Genomic DNA, 17002 nt, shown 5'->3' on the forward strand with positions numbered 1-17002 from the left:
ATTCACTGAGATGTTGTTTAGGATCTTTGCATGAAAGAAACTGATCTGCAACCTTCCTTTCTTTAACGCAGCCAGGGAGCAGAATCACCAAAATCCTAATCTAACTACCTGATTCCAAACCCGTGTTCTTTATACTATCGTCAAGCATCCCAAGACAACAGCACAGATGAGAAAAATAAAGCTGAAGCCAGGACGCTGCAACTTAGACGAAACAGGAAATATACACAGGGTTAAAGGCAGAAAGGCAAAAATCACTATTAAAACACACACGTCTCAGCCCACTCCATTCCTGCCAGACACAATCTCAACCTTACCTAGAGTTGTATCGGAAGCAGAAGTTCTCTCTGGCGCTGCACGTGTGTCAGGTCTCAGGGCGACTACAGGGAACTACCTTCCACTCCACACTACTTCTAACCGCTCTGTTCTCACCGTAACTAAGGCTGCCAGGACCCTCTGGGAACAGACGGAAGTTCTCAGGGAGGCAGGAAACACTCACCCTTGTTTTCCTTGTTGACATTGCCGCTGGTCAGGTCTGCCAGCCAGTTCAAAGGAGATGTGCTGGCTGGACAGGCAGGCTTCACACTGCTGGCCGGCTTGGACGCAGCCTCCCCACCTACAGCCATGGGCTCCAACACCGAGGGGCTCTGCTGGAGCCCGGCACCAAGAGTCGATTTTTCTCCAACCAGGGAAGTCTGCGGTGAGTACAGGAGGAGAATCTTACACAAGCTGAAAAATTATGTTTCCCATTTCTTACCTTCTCCCCTAACTGCTCACCAGTAAGAGAGAAATATCCAAAACAAAACCACCTAATAGCCCTGGACATCACCACCACTGCAGTAGTCTCTCAACAATCGAGCAGAACTATGTAGGAGAAATTTTAATCTTTTAGCTTTTAAGGATTACTAGTAAAAATATAAGATGCACGTGAAGAATGTAAATACAGCAAGATATCCACCCCCACCCTCGTATCCCCATCTCATGCTGCTCATATCCCTATCGCTCCGTTCACCATGTTGCTTTGGAACGCCCAGTTTGTGCCCATCTCCCCTGTGAACTCACCCCTGTATCATGAATAGGCACTCAAGACCCAGTGGCTGAGCGCGTGAACGAATAAATGAGGCAAGGTAGGAAATACAGCTGTGAATTCAGAAGGAAGTGGGATGCAGAAAAAAGAAAATGCTCTTTTGATTTAGCATAGTGTAGTAGGCTTTAAAAATGGATGAACAGCCCTAAAAAGAATTCAAAACATAAACTGAACAAGAACAACAAAAACTGGACAGACAGAACACACCACTTATTTTTCTATTACTTAGAAAACTGCCTTGACAACTCAGCTAGCGCGTTTATACATACATAAGAAGGAAAAAGGAGAGTCAAATTCCTGTTGGGGTCCAGGCCCTCACTTTACATGTGCTATAATTCTGTGATGCCTAATTACCAGCACTGTTTACTATTTCTCTATTACTGGTGAGGAAGCTGAAGCATATATACATCAGTTCACTTGAGCCAAAGTTATACAACTGGAAAGTGGCAGAAACAATTCAGTCCTGACTACAAAGATCAAAACTCTTCTACCTGTGCTGCCTCCACCACCACAGCTTTATCGAAATGTAAACTAATTTCTGATCACTAAAAACAATGTGGGATAATGATTATTGGGGTGAGGAAGAAAAAGGGAGACAGCTGGGGGGTAGGTGGGATGGTGAAGGGTAAGGGAATGTCACCAGGAAGAGGCATGTGAGCACCGAGGAAATGCACCTTTTTTATGTGGAGTGAGAGCTACATAAAGGTTAGTTTCAGTATTATTTCCTTCAATTCTTCATATATATTATGGGTAAAACGTATTTAGTAATTAAAATATTTTTAAAGCTTATCTGAATAATTTTTACTGTGTAAAACATGAGACGTTAAAAAAACCTATACAAATTTGACAGCAACTTATTAGGTAGACTATAATAGAAAGGGGTTTTGCTTTTTCAAGGAACAAAATTAAAAGCCTACTAAAAGAGGCTACAGATGAGGTCCACAAAAATAATGTGAAACTTGAGAATGGGTCTATAAAGTATTACATGGGGCTCCCCTGGTGGCACAGTGGTTGAGAGTCCGCCTGCCGATGCAGGGGACACGGGTTCATGCCCCGGTCCGGGAAGATCCCACATGCCGCGGAGCGGCTGGGCCCATGAGCCTGTGCGTCCGGAGCCTGTGCTCCGCAACGGGAGAGGCCACAACAGTGAGAGGCCCGCGTACCGCAAAAAAAAGAAAAAAAAAAAAAAAAAGTATCACGTGAACCATATGAACTATCTCTTTCCACTGACAGCTCTCCCCATGTTCCTTTCAAATATACTATAGAAATCCTTGGGTTATTTGAAAACAGACACACAACAATCACAAGGCTGGTGAATCTAGCATAAACAGTAATACCTGTTTTACGTCTTCCTTTGAGGCTGGCTTTGACAAGAGTTTGAACTGCCTGTTTGCACAGGGACAGTTTGCCTTTATTCCCCATTTCGCTCTTACAGAATGAACAATGTCTCCAACGTCATAGAGGGCTAAAAAAAAGGGCACAGGCAAACACCTGAATAAGGATATTAGGTACTTTCAACCTCAACATTACAAAGCAAAAGCTTATATTTCTAACAGGGTAAATTTTTTTTAGCAGCATTTCTTTTTTTTTTAGGGTGCTTACACTCCCCCCCCCTTTACATCCTAAGTATGCCTTGCCCCAAATGTGCCATTTTCTTTCCTTTTACAAAACTATTTACAAGGCCTTTACCAGAAAGTTTGGGGGCGTTATTTAATACAGTTCTCGACAATTTATGGCACATACTGAAATAAAGTCAGTAAGTGATTGTACTGCACAAAGTAAAACCGAACTACCAGCCTCTACGAGCTACCCGAAACACAGGGAAAGGAAAAGCATTGCACCACACGCAATACCTTTTCCAGGAATGATCTGCGTCGGCATGAGGTTCTCCGGTTCGTGTATCTGGCTCTTCACACATCTCAGCCAAGAGAAAGTCTTGTAGGCAGCGCCTGCAAGTAACTGATCTGTAGTAACTGCTCTTTATGGACTCTGGTCCCAAAAGTTTCAGAAATCCATCAACCACAAATCAATGAAAGGCTTAATTTAAGAGTATAAGGGGCTTGGAGAAGAGTCAAGTCAGTTCTCACCCTGTTGGCAATTTTTCCTCTTCATCCGATAGCAATCCACACACACTCCAAACCCACACCGAGGACACACCCAGTGCAGGTTGAAGATGGTGGTGTCACACACATCACACATTTCTCGAACACCTCTGACAGCTCGCTTCCAAGCAACCTGTCCTACAAAAATCAATAAATCACTTAGTCTTGGGGACGAGAGGGCTCCTGAAATAAAACATGAAGTGGGAGGGGAGCTGATGCCGTTCCTCCCTCTCACTGGAGTTCCCATTAACTGTTCAGCCTCCAGAGGCCATCTCAAATCCCCCACCACCGCCATGAAGCTCTCCTGGATTCCTTCAGCACTCCCATCAACTTGTATTTGTACTTCAGACTCAGGCCTCTTCACACTGTACGCAGTCAGGTGCAGTTTTGCTTCCCTCTAGGAGACTAAAGTCCATGCAAGCAGAATCCCTGCTCAGGCTGTGCCCTAGCCCCACACCCCAGCCCACCCTCCAAGGAGCTCTGCATAGTAAGTCCTGCTGAGTAAGTCAGTGAAAAAAGCAGCATTGGTTACACAAGCTGGAGCTCAGACACAAATATAAAGCAGCAGTGGTTCTTCACATTTTGGGTCATGAGACCGTCTGAGACTCTAAAGGCAACAAGGACCATGCTTTCTCCAAAGGAAAAAAAACTGACTCAAGTACACAAACCCAACCTTCAGTGTCGAGTGTTAGGTTATTCACAGATGCCCCGAAACCACTCAGACTGCCCATTACAAACCCCAGGGCGCTGAGGGGAACCTGGAGGGAGCAGCGCATTAACTAGTGGGGGGCACAATGGTCCAAAGTCGGTTCCCTCATAGGCCAGTGTCCAAAACTCAATTTTCAGAGCCAGGAGTGATGCAGGCACCCGGGACCGACTCACACTAACCAAGCAGCCAACAGATTGACGCACAATCAAGAATTCTATGAAGTCGCATCTTCTGTTCCAGTGGCCAAACACTGAAAACTGGAGAGACGGGCCTTCCAGGACTGGGCAAGAAATCGTACCCCACCCCCCGACCATGGAGGAGTGCCACAGACGGCATTAGAAAGCTTCACGGAGTAAGAGCAAAGGGAGGACATTTTCCTGCGTCACAGAAAAGCCCAACGTCTGCTGAGCAGAAGACTGTTTTCTGTCTGTCTGTCTGTCTCTCTTGAACAAGACAGGATCAATACTGTCACATTCGTGTTCTACGGAGAACATCTTTTCCTAATGCAGTCAGCGGTTACTTCTTTCTTCAGACTGCCCCCCAAAAAAATGACTAACTTCAGTTTGCTTTAAGTTAATCCAACTGCTGAGTGAACCTCTGCCGTTCCATTACAATGTAAAAGCTCAGTACACAATACATAGAACTTTAGGCATTTTACACATGAGATTTTATGAACTTCACCTTGGTCACTTGGATTAGACTGTTTTATTAGAAAGTAGTCTTAGATCTCTTAGCCACCTATTTAATGATTATTTGTCATTGAAAAGACAGAATAAATGTACAAAAGCTGAGACCTGCTTCCTAATCTCAGGATCAGAGGGTACCCTCCATCCCCCTCTCTAGCGACACCTTGTGATGGCATCTTTCAGTACCACTCACAGTTGAGTTCCTCTCTCCAGCTGACCAGCTTGTCACAGAGGAAATAAAGAGGAACAGGATAATCAAATAGGCAAGGAGGAAAGGTTAATCACAATTACATCTTTAAAGACACATTTTTCAGACGACTCACCCTGAGCAAAGAAAAAACATCAGTAGCTTAAAACAGCCCTTCCGATTCAGGAAGCTACTAATACATTCCAAAAAATTGGTTTTGCAACCCAGTCATTCATATACTACCTCTAGACCAGTTACTTAAGAACTTTTCTTTAAATCTTCTCTTACTTTAAAAGTACGTAAGAAGAAAACTTTTGTATCTCTACTGAAAATGGAAAACCAGTATCACTTGTCCTAAATAGATTATAGGAAAAACAACTTTAATATGATTCTTGACTTATCAGAGTCTCTACTACCCCAACAGAACAGTGATTATAAAGCTCTCTTCACTTTAGCAGGACTCTGGCTGCCCATGGAGCTCACAATCCCATACCCCACCTAGATCTGAATTCCTGCTCCTGGGAATGTCAGTTCCCATTCCTTGGACTCTGAGATATAACAGTGTTCAAACTTATCCAGTAAGTTATTTTTGTGCTTAAGCTAGCTTTAGTTAGTTCCTGGGACCTACAACCAAAATTCTTAAGATCAGTATGTGTGGATGCTTATAGCGAAACATATTTGGCTATGCAAAGTCTGAAAAGAGATCTACCAGAGGGATGGAAAGGCTTCACTTTTAACTTGCCACCATTTGGAAAAGATAAAATGATGGAACAAAGTGTGAGACTTAAAAAGATAGATGCCCCTTGGTGCTTCTGGCTGGATATCTCACTTCTAAGGGCACACACACAAGAGGTGTGCTGTCCTCCTCGACACCGTACCTTGAGATGTCACGAGGGAGGTCTGGCTCTCATGTGTCACCCACACTGACCTCTGTGGTTCACTGGGCTGCCAGGTTAGTGTGAGAGCACTCTCAGGGAGGGGGGACACTGCACACACCGGCTGGAACCTCCAAGTTTTCCCTGAAAACCTTGACTCTAACGGAATCATTTTCATCTGCGCTTGTTCCCATTTTCGTGCCTGGGTCCCAGCCTCCTCAGACCCTGATTCAGTAGGTCTAGGGTACAGCCTGTCCATTATCTTCTTTGAAATGTTTTCTTAAGAACCTTTGTCTTAAAATAAACCCCTTTTGGTGAGTCCACACTTGTTGGTAAGGCTATGCAAATTCCACCGCCACCTCACCTTTACCTTTCTTAACAGAAAATTTAGTAATTGCCCTGAAACAAACCCCACAGACAGATGACTGACTCTGATGAAATCAACAGGTAGAGTCTGTTACAAAAGGAAAAATGCAACTTCATTATACCAAAGACATCTACACTTCTGGGTGAAAATGAAATCCATGCAATTAGGACTTAGGTGTCATTTAGGAACAAAAATCAAGCTGGACTCAAAAATCCTACCCCCTAAGAGATGCTCTTACTGTGTGGCTCAATAGTTGACATAGCTTCCTTTTCAGAAATCACCATTTGACAGAAGTGATCTCCAATGTTGGCCAGGATATACTTTGCTGTGTCCAAATCAGTCCCAACAACATTTTTGGTTAAAGGCAACCACAAGCCAATTGCTTCACTGTCATACTTGTTTGGTGTTAAGAAGCCTTCTACCCGCAATACACCATGTTTGTTGAACTGTAACCTAGAGGGGGTGAAAAAATAAAAAAAGGATGTTACATACATGAAATAGTGATTTACATGTTGTTGTTACTTTTTAAATGTTATTTAAATCAAGCATTTCCTTCCCAGTTTTCTATAATCTCCATGGCTAATTACAGCCACTTGCTACTTGGCAACATCAATAGAAAGATTTTTAAAACTTCCAAGTTTTCCCCCAAAAGACATGGGGGGTTGGCAGGGAGAGGGGGTTGTGCTCTCCACCCGAACCAACATCTATTCACGTCATTTCCAAGGACAGCTACTGAACCTGCCTGACTCGGAACTTAATAGCGAGAATAATCACAGGTCACCACAGAAGTAAACTGATAACAAACAGAAGGTGACAAATAATCTGACCAAATCTGAATACAACTACTGCTTCAAGAATAATGCTCAGGAGGGGAAGGCTAACCCTAGACAACACTGAAGCCATGACCATACACATCCATGAGGTATTCAACACCCTCAGGAATCCTAGCTACAAATTACCATGCAAGCTTCTGGAATAAGAGGCAGTGTTAAGATGGGCCTCGGTACCTAAGAAGGTGGAGCAAAAAGCAGAATATTTTCTCAGCATTCTCTTTCAGCATCTTTGACATCTGCAATGATTTTTCTAAGCCATGCAATAGTTTTGGACTTACTTAAACACAACATTATATGTCAACCTAGCTGGAGACCCAGAAGTAGACATAAAACACCCAGGGAAGTAGGGTATGACAGGTATCATAACAGTCACTGAGTCTTACAGGAGTCAGAGGAAGAAGTGCTGACTATGAGTTCTGTGGGTCTTATATGAAGAAGACTCATGTTAGAGACAATAATTAAGCTTGGCCTTGCAAGAAAAATGCAGGGACCTTGATTTCTTTGCTAGTCATTGGGCAGCTGCCGAAACTTTTTGAGTCCACGAGACACACATAGAGTTGTGCTTTAGAAAAAGCATTTGTCCAGAACTGTGTAGAATGAACTGGAAGGACACTGGGAGTTGCATAACAGATGCAAATGTATTTCTAGGAGTCCAAAGGAGAGATGCAAGCTTTTAACTGATAGCCCAAGTTAGAGCTAGTCATAGTTCTAAACAATAAATTTGGAAGTTATTTCAAATGGGGAGGAGATGGAAAACAGGATTTGGCAACTGAGCTTTACCACTGAGACCCTACCCCCTCCCATTTCATCTGCAGAATTTAATGAGAAACAAACTTGATAAGACTATTGACAGTGTCGATCTTCACTCTAAACACCAGGAAAAAAAGGCTTTCCTTTTACAACCATGATATTCCTTTTACCAAAGAAGTGAGCTTGTCTGAGTTTCTAACACACTGACTTCTGTTAACAGTTATCGCAGCTCTAAATGCTATACACACATATTATCATGGTGCTTTTGCAATTTACTCAGGAATGAATGGGGCAAACTACCATCTAAAAAACTCTTAAATAAACTCTTCATTAAATAACCCTGAATCTGAAAGTTATCAGCACAGATATAATTATTGATCATTAAAATGCCCGTGCATTTAATTCAGTTCATCCGCAATCTTTAATCTTGATAAAACTAAAGGAGAGGAGAATAGGAAGAAATTAAAGTCAACACTGCAGTTTATGATTAGAACTAGTTGAGACTGAAACTACCTAGATTTCTGAAAAAATGTATGATATCTAAAAGCTCACCTACATCCAGAACACTGCTCAATTATATATCAAAAAGACCAGAAGGCTACCTTTCTCTTCACTCAGGATGGAAGGATTTAAAGAAAATTAATTTGACTTGAAAAAAAAAAAACTCAATGTAAAAATGAAAGTTTTTGCCTATAAAAGCAGAAGATTTTTTAAAGATACACCGGCTGGCAAAGGTTCACGGAGACAGGAATGCTCAAACCCTGCCAGTGGGCATGGATGCAGGTGCAACCTTCCTCCAGGGCTGTTTGGCAGAACTTATATATCAAAGCCTTAAAACACACACACCTTCTGACCCAGTAATGCCACTTCCAATAACCTTTCCAAAATAAATAATCAGAGATGTGGACAAGCTGATGATCATTTCTGTATTATTTTTAGTGGCAAAAAATACATAATAATCTTAATGCCAACAAGGGAATTGGTTAAGTGAATTTTCCAACACTGTTATTATGGGTTCTTGCATAGTTATTCTAAAGTATTTGCAAAAAAAAGTTAACATGATCAAGTGGTTCCTATTACAAACTGGGAAAGTATGCACCGGAGAAAGTAAAATTCAAAACAGTATATAGGGACTTCCCTGGCGGCTCAGTGGTTTTGAATCTGCCTGCCAATGCAGAGGACACAGGTTCGAGCCCTGGTCCAAGAAGATCTCACATGCTAAAAACACAACCTTTCAAGACTGAACCAGAAAGAAACAGAAAACATAAACAGACCAATCACAAGCACTGAAATTGAAACTGTGATTAAAAATCTTCCAACAAACAAAACCCCAGGATCCGATGGCTTCACAGGTGAACTCTATCAAACATTTACAGAAGAGCTAACACCTATCCTTCTCAAACTCTTCCAAAATATAAAAGAGGGAGGAACACTCCCAAACTCATTCTACGAGGCCACCATCACCCTGATACCAAAACCAGACAAAGACGTCACAAAAAAAGAAAACTTCAGGCCAATATCTCTGATGAACACAGATGCAAAAATCCTCAACAAAATACTAGCAAACAGAATCCAACAGCACATTAAAAGGATCATACACCGTGATCAAGTGGGAGTTATCCCAGGAATGCAAGGATTCTTCAATATACGCAAATCAATCCATGTGATACACCATATTAACAAATTGAAGGATAAAAACCATATGATAATCTCAAGAGATGCAGAAAAAGCTTTTGACAAAATTCAACACCCATTTATGATAAAAACTCTCCAGAGGGCTTCCCTGGTGGCTCAGTGGTTGAGAGTCTACCTGCCAATGCAGGGGACACGGGTTCGTGCCCTGGTCTGGGAAGATCCCACATGCCACAGAGCGGCTAGGCCCGTGAGCCATGGACGCTGAGCCTGCACGTCCGGAGCCTGTGCTCCGGGAGAGGCCACAACAGAGAGAGGCCCGCGTACTGCAAAAAAAAAAAAAGAACTCTCCAGAAAGTGGGCATAGAAGGAACCTACCTCAACATAATAAAGGCCATATATGACAAACCCACAGCCAACATCGTTCTCAATGATGAAAAACTGAAACCATTTTTCAGGGCAACAAGACGAGGTTGCCCATTCTCACGACTATTATTCAACATAGTTTTGGAAGTTTTGGCCACAGTAATCACAGAAGAAAAAGAAATAAAAGGAATCCAAATCAGAAAGGAAGTAAAACTGTCACTGTTTGCAGATGACATGATACTATACATAGAGAATCTTAAAGATGCTACCAGAAGACTACTAGAGCTTATCAATGAATTTGGTAAAGTAGCAGGATACAAAATTAACACACAGCAATCTCTTGCATTCCTATACACTAATGATGAAAAATCTGAAAGAGAAATTAGGGAAACACTCCCATTTACCATTGCAATGAAAAGAATAAAACACTTAGGAATAAACCTACCTAAGAAGACAAAAGACCTGTATGCAGAAAACTGTAAGACACTGATGAAAGAAATTCAAGATGATACAAACAGATGAAGACATATACTATGTTCTTGGATTGGAAGAATCAACATTGTGAAAATGACTCTACTACCCAAAGCAATCTACAGATTCAATGCAATCCCTATCAAACTACCAATGGTATTTTTCACAGTACTAGAACCAAAAATTGCACAACTTGTATGGAAACACAAAAGACCCCAAATAGCCAAAGCAATCTTGAGAAAGAAAAACGGAGCTGGAGGAGTGTGGCTGCCAGACTTCAGACTATACTACAGAGCTACAGTAATCAAGACAGTATGGTACTGGCACAAAAACAGAAATATAGATCAATGGAAAAGGACAGAAAGCCCAGAGATAAACCCATGCACATATGGTCACCTTATCTTTGATAAAGGAGGTGAGAATATACAATGGAGAAAAGACAGCCTCTTCAGTAAGTGGTGCTGGGAAAACTGGACAGCTACATGGAAAAGAATGAAATTAGAACACTTCCTAACACCATACACAAAAATAAACTCAAAATGGATTAAAGACCTAAATGTAAGGCCACTATAAAACTCTTAGAAGAAAACATAGGCAGAATACTCTATGACATAAATCACAGCAAGATCCTTTTTGACCCACCTCCTAGAGAAATGGAAATAAAAACAAACAAATGAGACCTAATGAAACTTAAAAGCTTTTGCACAGCATAGGAAACCATAAACAAGACGAAAAGACAACCCACAGAATGGGAGAAAATATTTGCAAACGAAGCAACTGGCACAGGATTAATCTACAAAGTATACAAGCAGCTCATGCAGCTCAATATCAAAAAAACAAACAACCCAATCCAAAAATGGGCAGGAGACCTAAATAGACATTTCTCCAAAGAAGATATACAGATTGCCAACAAACACATGAAAAGATGCTCAACATCACTAATCATTAGAGAAGTGGAAATCAAAACTACAATGAGGTATCACCTCACGCTGGTCAGAATGGCCATCAAAAAATCTACAAACGGGGCCTCCCTGGTGGCGCAAGTGGTTGAGAGTCCGCCTGCCGATGCAGGGGATACGGGTTCGTGCCCCGGTCTGGGAGGATCCCATATGCCGCGGAGCGGCTGGGCCCGTGAGCCATGGCCGCTGAGCCTGCGCGTCCGGAGCCTGTGCTCCGCAATGGGGGAGGCCACAACAGTGAGAGGCCCGCATACCGCAAAAAAAAAAAAAAAAAAAAAAATCTACAAACGGTAAATGCTGGAGAGGGTGTGGAGAAAAGGGAACCCTCTTGCACTGTTGGTGGGAATGTAAGCTGATACAGCCACTATGGAGAACAGTATGGAGGTTCCTTAAAAACTAAAAATAGAACTACCATACGACCCAGCAATCCCACTACTGGGCATATACCCTGAGAAAACCATAATTCAAAAAGAGTCATGTACCACAATGTGCATTGCAGCACTATTTACAATAGCCAGGACATTGAAGCAACCTAAGTGTCCAGTGACAGATGAATGGATAAAGAAGATGTGGCACGTATACACAATGGAATATTACTCAGCCATAAACAGAAACGAAATTGAGTTACTTGTAATGAGGTGGATAGATGTACAGTCTGTCATACAGAGTGCAGTAAGTCAGAAAAAGAAAAACAAATACCGTATGCTAACACATATATATGGAATCTCAAAAAAAAATATGGTTCTGATGAACCTAAGGGCAGGACAGGAATAAAGATACAGATGTAGAGAATGGACTTGAGGACACGGGGAGGGGGAAGGGTATGCTGGGACGAACTGAGAGAGTGGCATGGACATATATATACTACCAAACGTAAAATAGATAGCTAGTGGGAAGCAGCCGCATCGTACAGGGAGATCAGCTTGGTGCTTTGTGACCACCTAGAGGGGTGGGATAGGGAGGGTGGGAGGGAGCCGCAAGCGGGAGGAGATATGGGGATATACGTATGCATATAGCTGATTCACTTTGTTATACAGCAGAAACTAACACAACACTGTAAAGCAATTATACTCCAATAAAGATGTTAAAAAAAATGGAAGTTTATATTTTTAAGCTTCTTTGCTTTAAAAAAAAAACCTGAAAAGGAGAATGAGAAGGAAAGAATGTGTAATAAGACCTAGATTCCTAAATCCACAGATTAAAAAGTGTAATCTGTACTCTTTTCAGTTTTAGACTTACTGTTGCTAGGAGAAGAGGGAGAAAAGCACATTATAGGGCCCAGGGTATCTCAGCTTTTCCCCAAACGGCTCACCTCCTGAAGTGAAAGAAGCGGCAAAACACGGGCGAGTCTTTCTGCTGCTCCTTATCCTTTCGGAGGCTGTCCAAGCGACACTCCCGGCACTTGGGCAGCTGCGCAATGATGTTCACGCAAGAGTCGTCCTGCACAAAGGCCTCACCGCTCTGCTGCAGCTTCTTGAGTTTGGCTGGGTCTGTCAAAACCGACTTCCGGGATGGGGCTAGAAAAAAAGATGAAGGAAAATGGGACCTCAAATTTAAAAAATCACATCAATATCTGACTGAATTCTATTCAAAAGGTCAGTTTTCCCAAAGGGAGAACTCCTCTTCTCAATTACTGGTTCAACTGTAGTAATTTCTAAAAATGGCGTAATAGAAGACAACTATCAGAACAATTGGAAGTTTTATTCTCTTTATAAAATACATCTCATTTGGTGAATCCATTTGGCAACTTACAACCCCAGACTCACAATTCCAAGTTAGTGCATACCTCTATGCACAACCCTAGATAAGAAGAACGCTTCAACAGAGGACCGTGCGGGAGTCAACCGTGTCAGTTTTCACACTCAAAAAGACTGGTTTGAGATGTGTTTTCCAAAGCATTCTGCAAAAGCTAACCATTCCAAATGTCACAGGCCCCTTGGCCTATAAGAGTTATCCTCTAAATGCTTCTACGAGATGCCACTTGACCCTTGACATATCTTCTACTTCCTTCACACATATGTTCCATTCAAGATTAAGAGCACTGGCTAAAGAGAGGATTTTGATTCTAAGTAAATGCATGTTTTAAGTTTTAACTTGTAATGGGCAGGTGAACTTGAAAGGAAAAGTTAAGATGGTTTCTAAAGAAAAAGGGAGACAAAAATAGAGATGTAACATTAATGAGCAACCACTGTGTCAGACCAGATAACCCAGAAAGGAATCCATTTCTAAGTCAAGAGCCGTAAGGTATACAGTGGGCCCTCTGCATACGTGGGTTCAACCAACCATGGGTTGAAAATACTACACGACCTGTGGTCGGTTCAATCTGCAGATGCAGAACCTGCAGATGGGAATGGGAAGGCTAACTGTAGGGGACTGGTGGGTTTGTGGTATCCACAGGGGGTCCTGGGCCTGATCCCTCTCAGATACTGAGGGACTGTATTTCATATAAAACCGACAGAAAAGACCTTTTCTCGGGGTCCAAGGGAGCTGAGAAGAGGAAAGTTGATTCTTAGGCAAACAAAAAACAAAAACACAACTTCTGGGGAACCAGTCAAGAGATAGGTAGGAGACGGTGGTAAGTAGTGTTGAAAGTCTTGAAAGAAACTAGAAGAAAGATCTCAAACCAAAGAAGGCTTTAAATAAAATAAGCATCTTTAATAATTACCTTAGAGGTGTTCTAATCTTACCTCTCTTTTAAAGCACGACTACAGCACACTGTAAAATGCTAAATGGATGCCATCAGGCCTTGACCCCTTAAACATTCTTATTCAGTTAGTGAAAGAGAAGGTAAAGCAAGAAAGGAGGGAAAATAAAGAAATCAGTAGTTCATGATGGAATTTTAATTACTCAGATATTGGAAACACATCATCCTTTGAGTTGGACCAGGTTTTCCCAGATCGAGTCCAAAGATGATCTTATCTGTTCTGCCTGGGCTTAAAAAAGGAAATACCTAGAAATAAGCAAGTTGAACTATCTAAATCTAGCCCTTCAGGGAGGAGAGGGACAGTTGATCCCCAGTCAGTGACTCAATTCAGAGCAGAGCCAGGGGAAAAAAGCAACACCAGCTTCTGAGGAGCCACACATCTACTAAACAGAGAAAGGGCAGCTGTTCAACTCCAGCTTGTTTTTGTTTTCTAACCCCTAAGCAAGCAAGGACACACACGGCAGAGGAACAGTTTCCAGTCGAGTCCCTCCATACCCACAAGCAATACTGGCGGAAACAGCACAGAGATCCTGGCAGGCTTCTGATCACACTGTCTTACTCCTCAGCCAAAAGTCCCAGTAGACAGCATGCCCCAGGATGTGGACTAGGCTTTTCATTTCTCTTAAAATCATTTTAGTTGGAGCACAGCTGCACAACATATTAAGAAAGACAAAGCTGGACTCTGAAACTCACTTCTACACCTATAATGTGCTTACCAGTCCAGAACTTTGTTTCTTCACATATTAAAATAATTTGCCTTAAAAACTAGCTGAGGGCTTCCCTGGTGGCGCAGTGGTTGAGAGTCCGCCTGCTGATGCAGGGGACACGGGTTTGTGCCCCGGTCCGGGAAGATCCCACATGCCGCGGAGCGGCTGGGCCCGTGAGCCATGGCCGCTGAGCCTGCGTGTCGGGAGCCTGTGCTCCGCAACGGGAGAGGCCACAACAGTGAGAGGCCCGCGAACAGCAAAAAAAAAAAAAAAAAAAAGCTGAATGTGAGAGCTGATGACTCAAAAAGAATTAAGAAATAGAACAGGGACATGGTTATGAATATTCACTTTCTTTGGGGAGTTACATAACTCCTGAAGAACAGTAGAACCTTATGCAATTAATTTTGGGCAAATTACCAGCTATATCAACTTAAGCCTCAAGAATGAACAAGCTGGGTTAGAAGTATTACTCAGCAAGGAAAGTTGTTTTCAATTCCTCCAACTCTACTTCAAAAAGACCCCCAGTCAAATCCACCTCCAATTTCAGAGGCCTGTAGGAAAAGCTAGAGTGTGGATTATTCATTTGTTACTTACCCAAATGAATAGCGTTTTTATTAAGTTTTTTTTTCAAGTAATTTTCCCACACAGCTGACAATTATCAAGTTTATTTTTAAACTGTAATAGGCCTGAACCTTCTGACATACTGAAGCCATTTAGTTCTATTAATTCTAGTAAGAGAGCATCTGGTAACTACCATCACTGATATTCATCCTCAAACTTAACATAAGTCGTGTGAAATACATGTGCCATTTTCTCTATAAGAAGAGTACTTAGTTCTAAATTGTGGGTGCAGCCAGACCTCCCCTTAAGCAAAGAGACTCTGCCTGGTGTTTCAGCACTGTCCTTAAATTCTTTAACTAAAAATCCCTTTTCTAGAGGTGGTGATGCAATTCCCTTTTTAAAAAAATTTCAAATCTGGACTACCTGTGTGAGCATAAAATTTCAATCACTTCCTTCACTCCAACCTGGATGTCACAGAAAGATAAGTAATAGGCTGAAGATAAAGCAATCATCAGATCACTCTAGATTTTATTTCAAAATTATTTCCTTAAACCAAAAATTGGGAACCACCTAAGTCATATGGTAAATGCATATAATGGAATCCTTGCAGACTTTAAAATGTTGACAGGCACCTACACTAATGCACTGGGTAAAACTGTCGGTATGAACCCATTTGTGTAATAGTTTATCTGTGTTTCTATATACATGGAACTAAGTCCACCAAAATGTTAAAAGTAATCATTTCTGAGAAGATTTAGGGATTTTACTTTCTTCTTTGAACTTTTTTGATTGTATGAACTTTTTCTACATTTTCCTATTATTTTCTCATAAGGTAAGAAGAAGATATGTACGTACTGACAACCATTTCTTACCTTCTACCAATAAAGATATGCAGAAACACTCACCATTCTGGATTTTATTGTTGCTTCTTGTACAGCAGCTTTCAGTATCTACTTTTGCTGAAGACTCCTTTAAATTCTGTGACTGGCAACCTAAAGTTGAAGGTTCTACCCTTTTTTCTACACAACGAGGACTATTACTACTGACATCTGCTTTCTCTTCTGGCTTATTTGAAAGGACATCAGATGTGGAAGGTCCATGTTCAAGATGTTTCTGCAGTTCAGGAGTACTGGCAATTTCCAATTCTGCCGTAGAAGAAGCCTTTGTAGGTAAGCACTCCTTAGGAAGGTCAGTCGATGATGGAGGAAAAGATTCCAAGCTGCTTTCCTGGTCAGTGTTTGTCTTCAGCTGGGTATAGCTTCCCTTTGGTTCACTCAGGGTTTTCAAGTCTCCAGTTCCAATCTGAGAGGACTTTGAAGAGAGCAACCCTACTTTGCCGACAACATCTGATGTTCTCAGTATTTCAGGCTTTGTATTTAGACAGGAAGAAAGTTCTGGTAAAATCTGTTTATGACTTCTGAAAAAGAGTAATATGTAAACTAGCATCTAGGACTCTTTTATCTCTTCCCTACCTTCCAAAAATAATTGTTTGGTTCCCTAAAGTAACCAGTATGAAAGAGAAAAGAAAACCGCTTATATTAGAGAATTTATGATAGGTTTCTGTGGGCTGAAGTTAAAAGTAATCAGTCAACGGCTCTGCAAAAATATATTAAACACTAAGAAAAAGATAACCCTAAATACTATTTGCATGTTCTCATAAATCTTTAACTGATTCAAGTTAGTTCTACTTCTCATAGCAAAATGAACCGTAGCTTTCCCTCAAAACAAACTGAGTATCACATGGAACCAAAATCACCAGCAGCGCAAAACCCTATCTATGAATGTGTTACCAGCCTTAGCACTGGACTATTTCACTCTTGTTTGGTCAGTGATCAAGACCCAAAGCAAAGAGAAGAGCCAGCTGATTACGTACTTGTTCACAGAACCATCTGGTACTCCCTCCACCCCCGATAGGGGTTATCCTTAAAGAAATTTTGTTTCTCTGAAATTCATCCTAAAGTTCCCCAGCAAAATGCAAAGTCCTTTTTTCCTGTTACACTTGTTTTCCT

The 17002-nt window shown here is 41.7% G+C and overlaps 1 protein-coding gene across 4 annotated transcripts in view; it reads right to left on the bottom strand.

The window, feature by feature from the left end:
• The window catches only part of KDM3A (lysine demethylase 3A), a 53449-nt gene that overhangs the window by 13951 nt on the left and 22496 nt on the right, over positions 1–17002 (bottom strand). For all 4 annotated transcript variants that reach the window (XM_060117034.1, XM_060117036.1, XM_060117035.1 and 1 more), the window contains exons 10-16: positions 15899–16410; positions 12334–12538; positions 6249–6463; positions 3172–3324; positions 2938–3033; positions 2422–2549; positions 497–692 (exon numbers count right to left, since the gene is read on the bottom strand). In XM_060117034.1, the coding sequence (XP_059973017.1) occupies positions 497–692; positions 2422–2549; positions 2938–3033; positions 3172–3324; positions 6249–6463; positions 12334–12538; positions 15899–16410 (1505 nt within the window). The remainder of the gene's footprint in view (positions 1–496; positions 693–2421; positions 2550–2937; positions 3034–3171; positions 3325–6248; positions 6464–12333; positions 12539–15898; positions 16411–17002) is intronic.

Source organism: Mesoplodon densirostris, chromosome 14 (assembly GCF_025265405.1).
Source record: "Mesoplodon densirostris isolate mMesDen1 chromosome 14, mMesDen1 primary haplotype, whole genome shotgun sequence".
Lineage (NCBI taxonomy): Eukaryota > Metazoa > Chordata > Mammalia > Artiodactyla > Ziphiidae > Mesoplodon > Mesoplodon densirostris.